Source organism: Protopterus annectens, chromosome 1.part0, assembly GCF_019279795.1.
Source record: "Protopterus annectens isolate FY-2018-M chromosome 1.part0, PAN1.0, whole genome shotgun sequence".
Classification (NCBI taxonomy): Eukaryota; Metazoa; Chordata; order Ceratodontiformes; family Protopteridae; genus Protopterus; species Protopterus annectens.
In genome coordinates, this window is record NC_056725.1 from 1745499959 (window position 1) to 1745519472 (window position 19514).

Here is a 19514-nt window from a genome sequence, read left to right on the forward strand (position 1 = left end):
CACTTAAAGTTAAAAGCAGTGGAATTTACATGAATCTGTAAAAAATAAGATTTTGGTTGTAGCAGAAAGAGTAAGGGATGAAACATAAAATGTAACTATATAAATATGTCCTTGGATGAAGATGGACATATATGTAAATGGTGCGTATAAATGTTTATAAATAAAATACCCCTATTCTGTTTTTCAGTGAATCCACCTAAATTAGTTCAGGCAGACAGGACTCCAATTTAATATCTCATCTGAATGACGGCACCTCAAGTGTGCAGGTCAAGTTATGTTGCCTGACAGCGTTACCACTAGAAAAGTAATCCATCCAACTGGAGTTGGGCCCAGAAGTTGCAGTCTTCAGATGTGAAATACAAGTACGCCTACCAGTTAAAGTCACTGGCTGTGCTCCTTCAGCCTAATCTCACTATGTCGTCTGATACACAGTCAGTGAATTTGCTGCTGGTTGTAAAGTAGCTGGAAAGAAAAGCAATACTTTGAAACCTGAAGTCACACTGCTGTCCTAGCTGTAGCGCATAGCTTTCTTCACATGTAGTACACCTACCACAAGTAAAGGAGTTTAAATACCTTGAGGTTTTGTTCATGAGTGCTGCAAATTATAAGCATGACATTGACAAGAACAACAGGGTGGCAGTTGCATGTTTGTGGGTGTTGACCTATTGTGGTGATCCATGTTCTAAGAACAAACTCCGGGTTTACTGATCAGTGGATATTCCACCTGATCTGTGGTCATAAGTTATGGCTAGTAACCAGAAGAATGGCGTCTTGGATAGAAAAGTGGAAATAAGGTTTCACAAAAAAATTATAGGTCTTGTCTTACTTTACAAAGTGAGAAACCATGTGACCTGGGAGAAATTCTGAATACAAGCTTTGCTGTAATTGATCAAGAGGAGCCAGCTGAGGAGGTCTGGGTATCATTTAGGAATATCCCTTGAATCGTACCTGTTGGAGAGAAAGTCCTGGAGCAGACCCAGAATATACTAGGTGTATTATAGATCTCCTAGCTGTCTAAGGAAATAGTATGGTTCTCCCAGGATGAACTGGAGTCCATTGCTGGAGAAATAGAAGATTGGTCTGCCCTGTGTAGCCTGCTGCCACAGTGACTCACACCATAAGCCATGAATGGGTGGGGAGAGTAGTCACAGACAATGTTCAGTATTATAGCTGTCTAAGAGAGCACTGCAATAGTGGTAGTACTGGAACAGTGACATTATTTTTGTATTTGACAGACTCTAGTCATGCATTGCAGAAATAAAAAAATGTTGTCCTTTCCTTATTGTGATGTAAATATGAGATTTGTTTATCTAATTAATGTTGGTATCTAGGTAGGTCTGATCAGAGGTCTGTTTTGCAAGGATAAATTAAAAATTAAGTAATTTTCTCAGAATTACATGTGTGTGTGTGTGTGTGTGTGTGTGTGTGTGTGTGTGTGTGTGTGTGTGTGTGTGTGTGTGAGAGAGAGAGTGTGCGTGCATTCACAAGGTGTGTGTGTGTGTGTGTGTGTGTGTGTGTGTGTGTGTGTGTGTGTGTGTGTGTGTGTGTGTGTGTGTGTGTGTGTGTGTGTGTGTGTGTGTGTGTTTTGTGTGTGTGTGTGTGTGTGTGTGTGTGTGTGTGTGTGTGTGTGTGTGCGTGCGCGCGCGCGCCTGTGTGGTGGAATGAGTATACAAACACAAGATATTCAAATGTGACTTAAATATTGTCTTATAAATTCAGAAAGTTGCTAGAGTAACAGGATTTGAGTTAGCATGCTTTTTCTGAACAATATGAACTCAAACTCAAATGTCTGTCATTATTTATTGACTTCAATTCTCAGTGATTTACCAGAAAACCACATATTTTATGAGGAACACACCAAAAATATGAGGCAAAAATCTGGACATTTGAGAGGTATGATTGGGTTCCAACCTAGCAAACTGAATTGGTCAGATTAATTTCTGATTGTAAGTTATATCTTTGACATCTGGGCACTGTGGGATTGCTGTTTGTGTGAGACAACAATGGGCTGTTTCTGGGACTTTGTCCTTTCCCAACTGTTATGCAACCATCTGGTTATTATTTATAAGCTAAGGATAATGAGAGTTAATAGGAATGTTTCCCACTGGAAAAAAAGTCATATTTTGATCTGTGTGGCTGGGTTGTAGGTATTTTTTTGCGTTATGCTATGTAATCAAGCAATTGTGTTTCAGTTTTTCATGGGGAAAGCATGGAAATGCCTATTTTGCAGGTTCAGGGTAGGGGGATTTCCTTTTTGGACTTCTAGACAAATCACAACATTATAACCAAACAGTCAATTTCCTAATGTAATACTGAATTAGGCATTGCCACTGGTTTTCTGTACATTGAATATGCTTATGATGGTGTTGATGGCATTTCTCATGTTGCCAGAATCACTCTTGTATTCCTTTTGCTAGTTGCTGTTAAACATATTTAGAAAAGGATGATCATGATTTGATTAGACAATTTTGAAGCTCAAGAAAGACCACATTGTTTTTTTTTAATTCATGCTATGCAGAAAATAAGAAAAAGGGGTAATGGATGGAAGGAAGGAAGGATGGATCGGCAGACTAAATTTAAGAATTTCAAATTTATAGTCAAGTAAGCAAATGTACTATATTTTTTTCTAATTTGATACCTAAATATAAAGAGTAATTCCCGTTCTATAAAACTGTCAGTATTTATGCAAATTGCAAAACCTGTCATCTCTCATTTGCAGAGAGCTTTGTATTTGTACTCCTGCTTCTCTTATACAAATAACTACAATTATTTAATGGAAATACAGACATCCAATGGAAGATTTTGAGATTTACTGTTGCGAGACTGTTTCCATTAATCCATACTCTGTTTTACTTGCAGCTACTTATCACATCCGAGTAGCTAATGAGCCACAGACAGCTCCCCTATTAGCACTTAGTTAAGCCAGAAGGATATGAATTGTAAAAATGCTGATTTTATTCTCCTTGCAGCCTGGAGCCAGATGTAGTTATCCGTGCAATATGCATATGATGTGTGACATTATTCCAGTTTTGTCCAAAATTCTCGAGCTGCAGCAGAGTCTCCATGTCCACATTTACCAAACTGTTGCATTGTTACGAAAAAGAACCCACTGGTGCAGACCAAGCTTACTCTGCATACAGGGGATAATGTCATATCCTTAGAGCAGACCCTACGTATTGGCACAGGTAAGAAGTACCAAAGGTTTTAAAATGAGATGCAGCATCACATATAGCTGTTTATAGGAATAACCCAGATGTTGCCTACAAAGTGTGCATTTACCAACAATATACTGTTTTAGTAATACCTGTTACTCAAATGTTGCCTATCACGCTGTATGGAAGACTATACCATCATTCACATTTCTGTGTCATGTTTGGAGAGTACCAGAGTGCCTTTCTCTGGCTAAATGCTATGGTCCCTGGAAATCAACATTTGTTTTTACTGTCTGCAGTGTAGTTGCCAAAATGACTGAAGCAGGTGAGGGCCCTGTATACATTTATTCATCCTCAGATACCTGCATTATCCTAGTCAGGGTCCCAGTGGAGCCAGAACCTATACTTGTAAGCATCAGGCATTAAGGCAAAGAGTCAATCCAAGAAAAGACAGTCTAAGGATGCACACACATGTAACTACACTTGCGCACATGCATACATACACACATATATATTGCATACATACCTCCACTGTGTACTTTAGAATAAGTTCAATTAACCTATTGGTATATCATTGGGTTGAAAGAAGAAAGGCTAACTGCTACATCACTGTGATTCCCAGACTGAATATAATGAATCATTCATGAATTTATTTTAGTTATTGTATTTTACTTTAATATTTGTTAAAGAGTAATGCAATAATGTAGATGCAAATCTGTGTAGCTAGTGTCTGTAATGTGGCAGGCAACAGGCAATGCATCAGCATTTCTGAATGCTTCTTCATAGTTATTGCTCTAAACTGCTATGCTAGCAGTACTTGTGAGCACATCCTATCTGAAACTGGGCATTCAGTTGAAAATATAACCACAGCAGACCTATTGATACTTACCTAATAGACTGAAATATGTGTGAGTGCCAGTGGATTAACAGGTAGCACATTTACCTGTCTTGTTAGAGGGTCAGAAAGATGAAGGCTCTATTGTGGGAACAGTTGACTGGAGTCATCTTCAGTGCAGCATAGATGGAGTGCTGTGCTTCTGAGCATGCTGTCTTTTCAATGAGGCATTAAACCAAGGTCCTATCCGTCAGTGTTGGTGGTAGCACAAATGAATGCAAAAGATCCCACAAGTTATCCAAAAGAGAAGAGTGATTTCCCCAATGCCCTGGCAAAATTTCTGCTAGTCAGATAAATACTAACTCAAGCTTCAGCTGAAAAGAGGCCACTAGCCTAGAGGGATTAACCGTATCAAAAAAGGATAAATTAATAAATACTTGCATACGGTGACCACTTATAAAAATGTAAATATCACTAAGGATGCACACAGCAAGAGAAGCAAAACTTGGTAAGAGTAATAACCAGCTGCTAGGATTGTTTACAAGAAATGTAGTGAATTATCTTGGACCACACATAACTGCATTAATTTTTACTGTTAAGATAATCAATAACTCTGCTCAGAGAAGTGCTGGTTAAGTATTTAAACTCATCTGCTTAACTTTCATACAGAAAGACATTTTCAAAAGATCCACGAAATACAACTTTTTGTTTTTAATAACCTTGGTCAAGTTAATTAACGTAGACAGACTTGCATAATGTGGATAGAGGCTATAAAATTCATGTAGGTCATATGCAGTACACTGATTTTAATCCCTGTGCTACACTATCAAATTACCTGCTCCTTCATCTACTGAGGATACATGCCACAGCATTGCACTTCAGACACATACAATAACACAGTATGATAAATGCCTTAATTAAGCTCCGTTTCACTACCTGTAAACTTACCTTAGTATATTCACCTGCTATGAAACTCTGTTCAAATCCACTGTACATAGTGAGAAAAATAAGTAGACACTGACGCTTGTCTCTGAGATGTCTAAATGTAGCTAAAAATGTTGTCCAAAATGATGGTCTGTTGTCTCTGAATTCTCGAACTTCATTGAGATCCACCTGTTCCAGGAATATAGCAACCAAAAGTACAGCCAGCACTCCGGCACCTATATAAGCATGAGACAACAACATTGACAAATTCATTATGGACAAAGGAATGCAGCAAGGAACAAAGTCATCAGCCAGACATCACTTGGTCAGAAACTTAAATTTGTAGTAACTTGAACAACTCTCTGATATGCCTCCCAGTTATGAAATTATATTTATGTGGAATGACCAGCAGTTAAAATAAGAGCTTGAAAACAAATACCTCTCAGCATAGTCCCTCCACTGTAAACTTAGTACTTATAAGATACTAATGTAATGTGCACTGTATGTGGGCAGAGCGCTATATGTTTATTACAAAAAGTGTCCTTTTTCATATAAATTTGCTTTATATGGCCTCAACCTAACCTACTTCTAATTTATGGCCTCTTTTTTAACTAGGGAATCCTTTCCATGGCTGTCAGTATTTCGAGTAGCATTCTGTCATGAATAACTTGGCTTGCCATAAGTCATATAAACCTAGGAGTAGAGACGGTCATTGTATGTAGCCAGAGGGCATTCAAAGGTTTAATTGTATCACTCCCCAGTACCATGGAACTGGGAAGTGACTTATTACAGAACACTGACATATATTGTACTATGTAAATGAGACTGATGCATGGTGTCAAAGCCATGGTCTCAAGCTAAATGCAAAAAAATGCGTAGTAATCCCCTTTGGAAAAAACAGGGTACCCGCAAACTACAACACAGGAGGTATTCCCCTGAAATCTGAAGAAGAAATAAGGGATCTAGGGACCCAAGTAGATAGTCAGCTTTCCTTTGATAACCATGTTGCCAAAGTGGTTAGAAAATCCTTCTATGTGACCCATCTGATCACGAAAGGGTTCGCATCAAGATCTAAGGATGTAATGGTGCCCCTCTACTCTTCCCTCATCAGACCCATTATTGAGTACAATGCACCAATTGGAATGTACCTGGCTAGACATCTCCAGCAGCTGGAGAGACCACAGAGGTACCTAACCAAGAGGATTACTGGCCTCAAACAGTTGCCCTATGCAGCACGATTGAAAAAGCTAAAACTGTTCTCTGTTGCATACCGCCTTCTCAGAGGCGATCTCTGTCTAACATACAGAGCCATGTCCAACCCAGAATTGTTGAACATGCTCCATCTTAGCAAAACCAAATCTACTCGAGCTACATGCTCTAGGGATCTAAACCTCAACACAACAATGAATAGAACATGCTGGAGGGATAGATTCCCTTCACAGAGACTTCCCTTACTATGGAACAGGGTCCCGATCTACATAAGACAGAGCCCCTCACTATCACTCTTCAAGAGGAACCTTGATGAGTGGATAGGTAACAGAAAGTTCACACTGAGGATCACACCAACAGCATTACTAGATAGGGGCCAAGGGTACTAGCTGCTAGTATAAGGGTCTAGGGAACTACTAAAGGGGAGGTGAATACCGCGCAACTTGGCTGGGCTAATATATGCCTTCAGGCAGATAGCCCAGTACCAACCTATGAACCTATGAACCTATGTCAACCCTCCAGTATAGGTCATACTCAAGTGCTGCATTAGCCTGTATGGTACAGTCAACTTGTGTCCACAATGTAGAGAGAAGTCCCAACACATTATGCAATGGCATGATGGCATGAATCATGATATCTGATGTACTTCCTTAAGTAGTAGAATGCTATATAGTGCATAAAAAGGCAACTGATTTTAAAGAGTGCTTGTGATTTTTTTACACATACTACCTTATCTGCTGTTTTTCTAGAATTAAACAGTAGCATTTTTCTACAACAGTAATATAAAACTGAACAAAACAGGAAGAGTTTCATATATTATCTGCAATTATTTCAGGATGATAGCTTGTTACTTGTTAGTTATAGAAAACAATTCATACATACTCGGGTAAGGGGAAACACTGGACAGCAATTACTATTTTTATTCTAAGGCATTTTATTTTATATATATCATCAGCACAAATTATATATGGTTGACTATCTTCTGCTCAAACAAAATTACTACAAGGATATGAATGTCTTCTTTTATTATCCATGAAAATGAAAATTAAGATAGCAAAATGCTCTTTGACAAATATGCTGTCTGTAAAAGCAGTCGCGCCTATTTAAAAACAAGGATTCAGAATTAAGCCCTGAACCACAGCATTTTGTTTATGGTTTTTGTGTCTAAGTGATTTTCTGCGGCTACAGATCACTGCTTAACACAATTACCTGGAATACTGGCCTGATACAGGCTAGGCCATCATTTTTGTACTCCCAATCACCCATCTGCTGATCAGGTCTCATCTTCTTAACTATGTTACAAGTCCTTTGCACCAGAAAAACTATGTCTTGCTCACTAACATTTGTAAATACATTCACAGGTGTTAGCAATTATGAAATGCTCTTAGGTAATTAGATAATTATTCTACTGTAACAAAGTAAAAATGTACCTTACATCTGTCATTTTATGGTATTTTAAACATTATTCATGTATTTTCTATATATTGCGGTGGTGGTGCTGCGGTAGCATTGTCGTCTCACAGTAAGACGCTGTCCCATTTGACTCTCAGCTAGAGCGTCTTCTGCGTGGAGACATGCGTGAATGGGCATACCTTTGTTGAAGGTTGTGCGTCAGGGCTGGTAACTCAGCACGTAACAATCAACTACCAATCATTAGCAGACCAGAGTTCTGCTGTGGTGACCCCTAACCGGGAAAAGCCGAAAGACACAAACACATTCATGTATTTTCTGTTTAACCCTGATTTTCAGATGTGATAAATGAAAGGATAACAAATACCAATTGAATATATTATTTGAGATTTTAAAAAGGTTTAAACTATATTTTAGCTAACTGCTAATCTAAGAAATACATACCAGATATATATGTTTTTAAAACTAGTACTGTAAAGTAAATGAGGGCTGTCAAACCTACTGGTAACTTTCAATTTGTTATTGCCTATATTTCTATTCTTTTATCTCTTTCACCATTACTTCCCGAGAATGTCAGTGCTCTACATGAATCCAGACTACATATGCATGTAAATTCATTCTATGTCATAGCTCTTAACTACTCAGCTTTGCAGAATGGCCCTGATTTTGTCTCATATTTTTTGGCCTGTCCCTCATAAACTTGTTTGACTTTCTGTTAAACCACAGAGGATTCTAGTTATCCAAAGTCAGTTTTTTGAAAAAAATGCATGTTGATACAAAATATGTTGCTCCATTAGCTTTTTACATGAATTAATAGAATATTTAAGGGGATTTGTTCATTAAAGTAAATATACCTTGTCACCACAGTATGTGGTGCACGATGTGGCGAACATAATTTTTTGCTCCATCAGCAATAGTTTTTGGCTACCCTTTCTTAAAAAAAATTTTTTTAGAAATACCACTTTCACCATGATTTTGCCACAGAGTAAACTCAGTGATGTGGACTTAGGGAAAGTGTGTGGTGCATCCATAGACTTAATGGACATATCTCACACGTGCAAAGATGCATCCATTACTTAAAAGTGTTAATTAAAGTTTATGGATGCATCTCACATTATACCGCAGATGACATCACAGAGGGATACATTAAATGTATTTGTTCCATTAAAAGCATATATTAAACTGAAATGGGTGATTCCACTACATAATATGAAGCATCAAATGAAATTCATCTAGATTCTTATGAAACAAACTGGACTGGCTAAGACTTGAACATATCTCGATGCTATCAAGGAATCTCTCAATGCAGCATGAAAAGTCAAGACAATAGACATGAGTTCAGATTATTTAACAGTAGTATAACTTGAGAGGTGATGAAATAAAAACTCTGTCTCAGCTTCCACAGCAGGTGGTAAATGATAACCTCATGAAGGAAGGCCTATTAAAAATAAAAGTCAAATACTTTCAAAAACACTCACAAAGCAGGAGTTTTAAGAGAAGGCATACCATGAAGGACAAAGGCCAAACAACTGCATTCTGAAGAAAAATGTCATTACATGCATCTCATACTGCAAGCATCATGGAAAATAAGTGCACATATGCAGACAAGAATTAAATAATCCAGACTTGTTTATCTTTAGGTAGATATCCTTGATATCAAAAAGGGTCTTAAAAATATTAGCAAACATCAGGGCAACAAGGTGCAGTTATATATTTCAGCATCTTTTGGGATTATCAGTCAGTAGGATTCACTAAACCATGTAGGCTTCACGTGAAGCCTACAAGGAGTTTACGCATTTGTGCAGCGAGTAGCAGCAGTAATTACATATTCATGCCATACACCGCATTTATTGTAAACAAGTGAGATTTCATGGCTGTTAACATTGTTGGTGACCAGGAAACCATGTAAAGCAACACAGATAGTGAACCTGTTTACCTTACAGCACTCTACTTTAGCTGCATTGTGTGAAATGCCGCAGTGATTATGAGGGCTTATCATATAGTAATGTATATATTCCAAACACAGTATATATATTGCAGAGTAAAAAACTGTGGTGGTGGTGCTGCGGTAGCATTGTCGCCTCACAGTTAGATGTTGCCCATTCGATTCTCAGTTAGAGCGTCTTCTGTGTAGCGACATGTGTGAATGGGCATTCCTTCATTGAAGGTTGTGCGTTAGGCCCGGCAAGCCAGTACGTAAAAATCTACTGCCAATCATTAGCAGACCGGAGATCCGCTGTGGCGACCCCTAACCGGGGAAATCCGAAAGACACAAACAAACAAATTGTGAAATCCCATTCCAGCCATTCTGTACAAGGTTGGTTAACTGATCTGTATGTATACATGGACTGCTATTTAAAATAAACAGTCAGGGGAAGTGTTTGTATTGCATAGGGACACACGGATGAATTGTAGGAATGAACACAGGGAAAGAGGACAGGTGAAACATTGTAATGTATAGCAGATGAGGGCATGTCAATGGAAGACAGTTGTAGCAGGAACACTAATCACATATCAACATGGTAGAGTACAGCCTTCATAGTAAAAATGTATATTATGTGAGTGTCAGACAAGGTGACATAACAATGGCGAAGATATCTTTGTGAGATAAGCATCCTGACATGAACAGTGGAGAGGACATCTATCCGGGATGCAACATACAATTTGGGTCAGGTGCATATTGTGAAGCTGTGCAAACTGATATACCTGAATATGAGTATAATGTGAGCAGAGGTCTGCAAAAAGTGGGGCACATTTACAGGCCTATGGGCAACAGTAAAAGAAGTACCCACAATCACGGACAATATGAGAATAATACCAACAGTAATACCATGTCTCTGACACAACATATGTGATTCTGAGTGATCATAGATGGTTCTGCATGAACACACTTGTACAACTATTATAACGTGTCAGCAATCTATGAGGATAATCAAGCACACCATCCTGACACTGTAACATCTGCTGGAGGTGTTAGGAGGGACACTGCTATACTTGTATGTGACATTATGACAAATCCAAGCTAGTTGACTTGTGTGCATGGCATAAATATGGCACAATTCACACTGTCATAAATGTAATCCATGCCATCAATGTTGTCAAACAGCTATGTATGTACTGTATGCATCACCATAACAGGTATCACACATGCATTTGGGATAACACCTTGATGGGTGTTCCGCAACATCATACTGCAATGTTTAAGCAACAAAAAGAATACCTAGATGTGGCCAATAAGATGTGTGACAGCTCGATGTGACAAAGTTGTTGCACTTCAGTTACACATCACTGGAACATGTGTAGGGAGGTAAATGAAGATTGGTGCGTTGTACTTAGTTATTAGTGTGATGAAGCTATGGAGGCATGCTGACCTTTGATGTGGATGCCCTGCACATACTCAGTAGTTGCGTTACATACAAACGAGTACTCACCACTGTGGCCACATGCTGGTGAATGTTACACATACCATCTATCCTAGGATTCATGGATTTTGTAAACACAAACTCCCTAGACCAGATAGTCAATACACCAACCAGGGGTGCAACCATACTGGATGTATGGGAGAGTGCTGTGCACCCCCTACTGTAATGTCTTCCCTTATAAGGTCAGACCACAAAATGGTCTCCTTTGAAGTAAAAATAAAACCTGGACCCCCCAGCTAAACCTGGAATATTCAGAAACTACTCTAAGGCTAACCACCTGCTATTAAGTGATAACCTGGCAAACTTTCAAGCTCCCATAAGCCCTGAGAACACTGCTGCCTATGCAGAACTGTTCACAGAAACCCTGTACAATCATGTTAATAGCTGCATAAAGGCAGATGTACCTACCAGAAGAAGTACAGAATTAACTCAAAAAAATGAGCCACCCTGGTGGAATCAGAAAATCAATAGGCTGTATAACAGAAGGAAGAAAATCATGGCAAAAATTAGGAGGTTCAGCACCCAGCAGGATAAAAGCACTCTCATCAAACTAAACAAACAACTCAGAGGACAAATAAAGTCTACCAAAGCCAAATTTGAGGTAAGTTTGGCCTCCCAGGCCAAAGACAACCACAAAGCATTCATTAGCTATGTCCACAACCTCAAACACAATACACAGTTGTGTGCAGAACTCATTGTAAATGGAGCCAATTATATTGAGCCAGAAGATGTAGCAAATCTTCCGGCTGATAAATTCAGTTCCAGCTTTACCCCTTTATCCCCCTCAAACTTCCATCAAGAAATGCCATCAAATATAATGCCCCCTGCTATCACTAGAGAACAGTTCCTTAATGCTCTAAGACCAAGAACACTGCATCAGTGGGCCCAGATATACCAGATGCCTTCTAAACAGCATGAAACATGACCTACTAGGGCCTCTGGAATTACTATTCAACTGTAGACATCAAACAGGCTTTGTACTTCATGAATGGAGAACAGCAAAATTCATCCCTCTGCACACAGGTTGGTCATCTACAGACCCAGAAAATACAGACCCATAACTATCACTAGTCTTATATGTAAAGCCATGGAAAGAATTATCATGGAAATGATCAATAGAGATACAGTAAACCTCTAGACACTGGACCCAACCCAGTTTGGTTTTCTCAAGGGCAGATCATGCCTGGTGGACTTCTCTGAGATAGTAACCAAAGCAATGGATGAGGGAAAAAGGGTTCACACTGCCTACCTTGACTGGGCCAAGGCATTTGACACAGCACCCCACTTGGGCATTGTTGACAAACTCAACATGATAGGTACAAACTCGTATGTCACCCAGTGGATAGCCAACTGGCTCACAGACAGGACCCAGGAAGTTAGAATTAGGGACTCCACCCCTACAAAGTGGCCAGTCACAAGTTGAATCCCTCAGGGATTAGTCCTGTGACAGCTCATTTTTGGTATTTACTTCTCTGAAATCAAGGCTAATGTCAGTGGTCTTTGGCTGACTAAATTTGTAGATGATTGCAAATTAGGAGTTGTCATTGAACCCCACACTGACACAAATGTTCTCCAGGAGGGGCTGACACAGACAAACAACTGGTGACAGAGCCATGGACTAAAACTAAATGCCAAGAAATGCACAATTGTATCCTTTGGGAAGTCATCCACCACTGGTAACTATCATACTGATAACACACCCCTTACAGTTGACCCAATAGTCAGGGACTTAGAGACACACATAGATAGTAATCTAGCCTTTGACCATCACTTGTCTGCAGTAGTGAGGAAATCATTCTATGTTATGCAACTTATAAACAAAGGTATGGCATCTAAGTCCAAGGAAGTCATTGTTCCAATATATTCAGCATTCATCAGACCTATCATTGAGTATAATGCCCACTTTGGTATGTACCTAACCAGACATATCCAACAAGTGTAACATCCACAGAGGTTCCTCACTAAAAGAATACAAGGCATAAGTAAAATGTCCTATACAGACCACCTCAAGGTCCTGTCCCTGTATTCTGTCTCCTACAGGCTTTTGATGGAAGAGCTATGCCCGGCATATGGGGCATTGTCAGACCCCATTCTGATGAACCTTCTGCATATCCACAAAACAAACAGCACCAGAATTGCCAATTCTAAAGATATAAACCTGTCCTGTGATATAAATAGCACCTGCTGGAGAGACAGGTATGTATCACAAAGACTACCCCATCTATGGAACAGGATCCCCATCCATGTGAAGCAGAGTTCCTCCCCAACCCAATTCAAGTGCAACTTGGACAATTGAATAGGGAACAGGAAATTCATCTCTAGTTTGGCACCTATGTCTCTGACACAGGGAACCTGTAAATGGTTCATCTCCCAGGCCCCTGCTTACACTTATCAAGGGTATCAGAACTTGTCAGAGATTTGGAATGCATGGCTAGGGCTTTGAGGCCCTTGGGGTTGTTAGCCTAGTAAACACCTATGAACATACCTATTGGTCTGATTATAGGGTGTGATGTCTACATTATCCTTGGGTTGTGCATTTGTTTTCATAACATAACAAATCCCCCATGTTTTTATTTCATCTCATGTGTTGTCATGGCCGTGGTAACAATATTTGGTGTCTGCTGATACTGTCTGTAATATACTAATATCACAGCTGGAGTCAATGATTCCCCACAATCTGTAGCCCTCCAGACATATGTTTGTATACAGTATGTGTTTGTCCTTCTTGACGTCTGTGACTTAAATAATGGACAGGAAAGGGCCTAGCAGACAGCCCTGATGTACAGACCTGATCACTGCACCAGAGATATACATCACTTCACACATTTCAACATCACATATAAAACTAGGCACAGTTCCACAGCTGAAGCAAACTCCACACAAACTCCAGTACTTAAAACAAGTCCACCAAATTTAATAAGAGTAAGCATTTCCACCAAATTTAATAAGAATTCAACATATTTAGATGCCAAGTATGTGATCCAGTGGTCTACTCACTTGGTTATATAGGTGTTTTGGGCACATCTGACAGTGTTGATTGAATACCTCAGTGTGGATCTGTGTCAAATACCTTGACCTGGTCAAGTTCCATAGGATGATAGTGTTCTCATCATGCATGCCCTTGATGACTTCTTTGAGAACATCTAACAGATGTAAAATACATGGATGTAGCATTAACAACTCATACATATCTGTTGCACACAGCTGGAATATTACTAGTGTCTATATAGAAAAGGCCCATGATTTCTCACCAAGAAAATACAGGCCCTACAAACCATGTCATTACATGTGGATAGACTGAAAGCCCTGTCACTGTAATCTGTGTTGTATAGGATGTAGTGACTTGTGCCTGGCCTACAGGCCAATCTCTGACCCTACCCTGAAGGGAATATTGCACATCTGCAAATAAGCTATAGCCGATGACATCAGCAGTGCCTGGTGAGGAGTAAATGGTAATAACAGTGTCCCACATGCCGGTGTAAATGCTCTCTCTAATGTTAAGCAAGTGCATAAAGAAACACGTATACACACACCAGTTGACTGCAGTGACAACAGAACACCTTCCTATCTAAGTACACTGACTAGAGAACTCTGTATTTAAGCAACAGCCACAGGTCAAGTCTGAGCTGGAGAGTGTAAGACAACACTTTTAGCTGATGACATCATGAGGGTCTAGTGAGGAGTAAATGGCAATAGCAGTGTTCCATATGCTGGTGTAAAATGCTCTGTCTAATGTCAAGCAACTGTGCAATCATACACACCTCCCAGTTTACTGCAGTGAGAACAGAACCCCTACCTAAGTACACAGACTAGAGAATACAGTACTTTACACAAGCACAACAGCACAAGTCTGACTTTTACAAGGCTGCAGGACAACTCATGGTGGATGACATCAACACTGGTTGTTGCTGAGATTATGTTGGGAGGCCTGCATGAAATGGATGTGCAGGCGTGTGCAAGTGTCAAAATTTTGTCAATCCATGAGAATGGAGTGGTAACTATTGGATACACACTTATACTCCTCTGTATAGATGCACACACACACACACACACACACACACACACACACACACACACACACACACACACACACACCTCCCAGTTTACTGCAGTGAGAATAGAACCCCTACCTATCTAAGTACACAGATTACAGAATGCAGTACTTTACACAAGTAACACAGCACAAGTCTGACTTTTACAAAGCTGCAGGACAACGTATGGTGAATGACATCAGCACTGGATGTTGTAGAGAAGATTTTGGGAGGCATGCATGAGACAGATGTGTAAGCATGTTCAACTGTCAAGATGCTTCAAGTTCTGCATGTTACCAGACTGATGAATACACAATGAATAGTATGTGGTGGTTGTCTTCCAATATGCAGGTATAGTTTAAGAGACAGCTTTACAAACTATATGCAAGCAGGTATCAACATTGCTACAAGTATTTGAAAATCTGAATGTGTATTGTCACTCTAAAGTTGTACATGGTATATCACACAACATTTATTATTAATTTATATAATGTAGTTGATATATTTGTCAACAAGTATAGAGAGACCAGGGTTGTAGTGTATAGGGCAGGTAACACATGGCTGCATTGTAAATATGTGACATATTCTTAGGCAGGGCCTTCATTTTGTTATGTCGCCACGTGTAGTTTCATGGCATAAAGACTAAATGGACAGTTAATAGGACTAATACATGCTATTATTTGCTTTGCATAGCACAATGACAAGCAGCAGGTTTTCACAATGATTGGCAGAGTGTTTGTGCATCTGAGATACACATTTCTACTGTTTTCCCTGTTTATGCATAAGTAAGCAGTGAGCAAACATGAGACTCATTGCTAAAATTATGATTGTTAGTATAGTGTGTATAAAATACACCTGCTGCTTAGCTGACTCCATGGCGGCAGGTGTAAATGCATTACCACATTCCTTTTTGACAGATGATACAGGGTTCAAATCCATGTGTTTGTAGTACTTTTAATAAGTAGTTATAATGTAATGAAATTTTACTTTAATCTGCCTTCACCATGTGCTACTGTATTTTGAGGAGGCACAGCATGTTTAAATATCACTGTGTGGAGGTAAGCGCACCAGACCAAATTATAGGTGTTAGAATGGGGGGCAAGCAGGGGGAAGAACAAAGGAAAGCACTATAGCAATGTGTAAGGGGGACGTAGGAAAGAACCATACCTATTAATTTCTTTAACAGCGTAAACTGAAAATATATACAGAATATTAGCTGAATTTGGACTGTCACCTCCACAAAGAGGGGTGACAACAGTGCAATTCTGTTGTATAGCCAACTGGACCAAATCAAGTGTGTCAAGAAGACACATGCAAAATGGAGAGCTATGTAAAGGATGATAATTTCTTGTAGGACAGGTGCCAGTTTTTTTTTTTTTTTTTTTTTTTTAACTTCAATAAGAGTGGAATGCTAGGTAAGTGACATAGGTATTTCTGCATCAGGTAAGTTAAGTAGGTGAGGAATCAAATGCAAAAATAGGACAAACAAAATAAGCCACAGGGATGGTGAGGGATACAAAAGTTTGGGTGACAATATGATTGGGGTGATGGAGGGGATAACACTAGCTCTTTGCCCATCAAACATGGAGACAGTGACAATCTAGTCCTCAACCAGACTGTCATCAATGTCACCTTATTCTGCTGGCTGCTAGAGTGCTTGACATCTTCTCCTCCTTTGGACCACGAGGGAGAGCAGCCTCTCCATCCAGTAGGCATGCACTAATGGTTCTGTGCACAACCCTATGCACCAACCCTGACATCTCCTGAAAGGTGATGATCCCACCTCTGCTAGTATTCCAGGAGAGTACCACAACACCAGCTGCCAGGGTAGTGCTACCTGAGGGCACAGATAGTACAGGAGCAGCAGAGACAGTACTGCCAGGTTGGATCTCAGATGTACTGGGCATAGGTGCTAGAGCTGGTGGAGTGGGGGCAGGCTGACCCACTGGGGGTTGGTCTACCTTACTGTGCTGTGAAGCATTTAGTGATTTGTTACAGACAGACATAGAGACATATTGATGACACATAAATAGAATAAAAAAGAGATAAGGGTTGGAGTGAGAGAAAAAAACATAAAATTAGTACCATCAATATCTCACATACAATGCATCATAACAATTATACAACTATTTTGTCTGAACTATTGTATTTAATATACATCCTAACAACAGAAAATTATAATTATGGATTGCTCAAAGTAATCCTTGCAATGTGCAGATATTGCACACATGCTTGGTCCAACTATATATATTAGAGTTGACAGCAAGGCATTCATGCCACGTGTATAGAATTTAATTTATTTAATATTAGTAAAGAAAATGCAGTATTGTATAGTTGTTACCCATGATATTTGAACCCACAACTTCTGACTGCAGTCTTATACTTGACTCTTAAAGTTGGTTTGTGCTACAAAAATAGGCATGCATGCTTGCTTTTACAGTTAGGATATGCATGCTCACTTTGCTACTACTGTATAGAAAACAAAAAATCTATCTAACTTTTTAAAGCTACAGTAATATTTCTCTTCTTCTGCATACATACCACTTGCTTCCCTCAGTCTCTCCAAATAATCAGCATGAGTCTGCTGATTCAACTCAATTTCAGGATTAGCTATAAATAGAAAACAAAAGAACAGAATACCATTATGCATACCAGTCTTGCCTATATTTATCTTTCTATGTATTCTAAATTATCATTATTAGCATACTTAACACAACTGTGGGATGTCACTGGTTTGAAACTCATTCAACCACTGGTTGAGCATATCTGTCATGTGTCTTTTTCAGTCATTGAAATGGTGCCTACACTGTTCTCCAGTGCTTGTGATGCCAGTCACACCAGATACAGCCTGGGCCAGTCTATTCCAAGCTTCAGACTTGTACTAGGAACCAGAATTATCCTCCTGCAGAAATATTTTGCTTTGTTGCATTACCAGGAGTCCAATAAATATCCTGGACTCCTGAACACCCCACCTCTGCACCTTAAAGTGGGCACCTTCCCCTCTAAACCCAGACATATCTAATCCCAAAAGTAGAGCAATGGAAAATAATGATTTCCCACCAATTTCTGTTATTGCATTTACTGGTAGTGTGCAAACCTGAGCAACAATGCCAAATGCCTTTGCATGATATTAAGCAGACAGCAACAGTGCCAGACAGGGAAGAAAGCATTTTTTGAAACTGGAATGTTAATCTGACATTAGTTTGAGGGGTGTCTGTTGTTGTGACTGTTAGGTGACTTAAGTTTGCAGACATGCACAGGGGGCATACGTTTCATGACCTGACACCTTTTTGGTTTGACTTTATATGCTGATAAAACTGATTTTTGCAATGTGGGATTCAAACCTATGCATAAGGGACAAAACATTTTCTTCCACAGCGATGATTTTCCATCTTTGCCACAGAAGATGTGCTTCTGAGACACACTCATGAATCATTCATAAATACAGATGAAAGCTTGAGGTGTTAACCATGTATGTGTATGTGACCTGACAAGGTCCTTGTATATAGATTAATTTGTGTATGTGTCTTATTTATGTGTGAAGGTTATCTAAGTCAAGATAGCAAAATTATACTTACAGAAGCATATTAGACAGTATACCCTCAGTCATAAAACATATGACAATTGTTTGTACATGGATTAATTTCAGATGTAGTGCACTGAGTGCTCACACAATCATTTATGTCTCTTGCTTTCAGAAATGCAGCCCTGTCTTATCTCTCTTTGTTTGTTGCTTATTATTGTCTTAGCTGACCAGTAATCTGAGAACTGCAGTCTGTAAGGCATTCTGTATAATTCTCCTTAACATGTGGAGGATATCAAATGGCAACAATATACAATTGTCAACAAATGAAGGGGCAGTTGGATGTTTCTGAACAGAAACTGTGAAATGTGCACTGCTTAGTAACATTTAAAACCATGATACAATTACTTCTACACTTTGTAAGTCTAATCTAGCTGATGGACCCATTGGAGGTAGGGAGTCTGAATTGCTGTTGTGTTTTCCTTCTCCCTACCAGTAATCATTCACAGTTGCAATCCATTAGCAACAACACTGAGGGAGTGCCTGTACTATGTTTACATCTGATACACGGAGACAGGTATTTGGGATTCAGTGATTCTAATAAGTATACACTTTATTTGCAGCTTCACTGTGCTCACAGCCTCAAATCTACACCATAAAAAATGGAACATGTAGCTAGGGAATCTGAAGGTGAGAAGACATGTTTATATGGATAACACAGAAGAAGATATTACTTTGGAATTTATCTGCACAGAAGACTATTATTACTTGCATTTTTCAGCTATATACTGCATGAAAAATCCATTAATATATATATATATATATATATATATATATATATATATATATATATACACATATACACATTAGCTATTGCAACTTTTATCTGTATGCATTTCTTAGAAGTGTACTGATGGCACAGGCATGTTTACCAGGGCATTTTACTTTCGCAGATGTACAGCCTTATTAACTGTCATAGCAAGTGCTAATCTTAAAAATGTTTTCTCT

General features: G+C 39.2%; 1 protein-coding gene across 1 annotated transcript in view; it reads right to left on the bottom strand.

Annotated features, from left to right (window-relative positions):
- Positions 1-19514, bottom strand: part of UNC93A (unc-93 homolog A) — a 544463-nt gene that overhangs the window by 205877 nt on the left and 319072 nt on the right. Inside the window, exon 5 of the mRNA XM_044069054.1 lies at positions 4936-5147. Within this exon, the coding sequence (XP_043924989.1) occupies positions 4936-5147 (212 nt within the window). The remainder of the gene's footprint in view (positions 1-4935; positions 5148-19514) is intronic.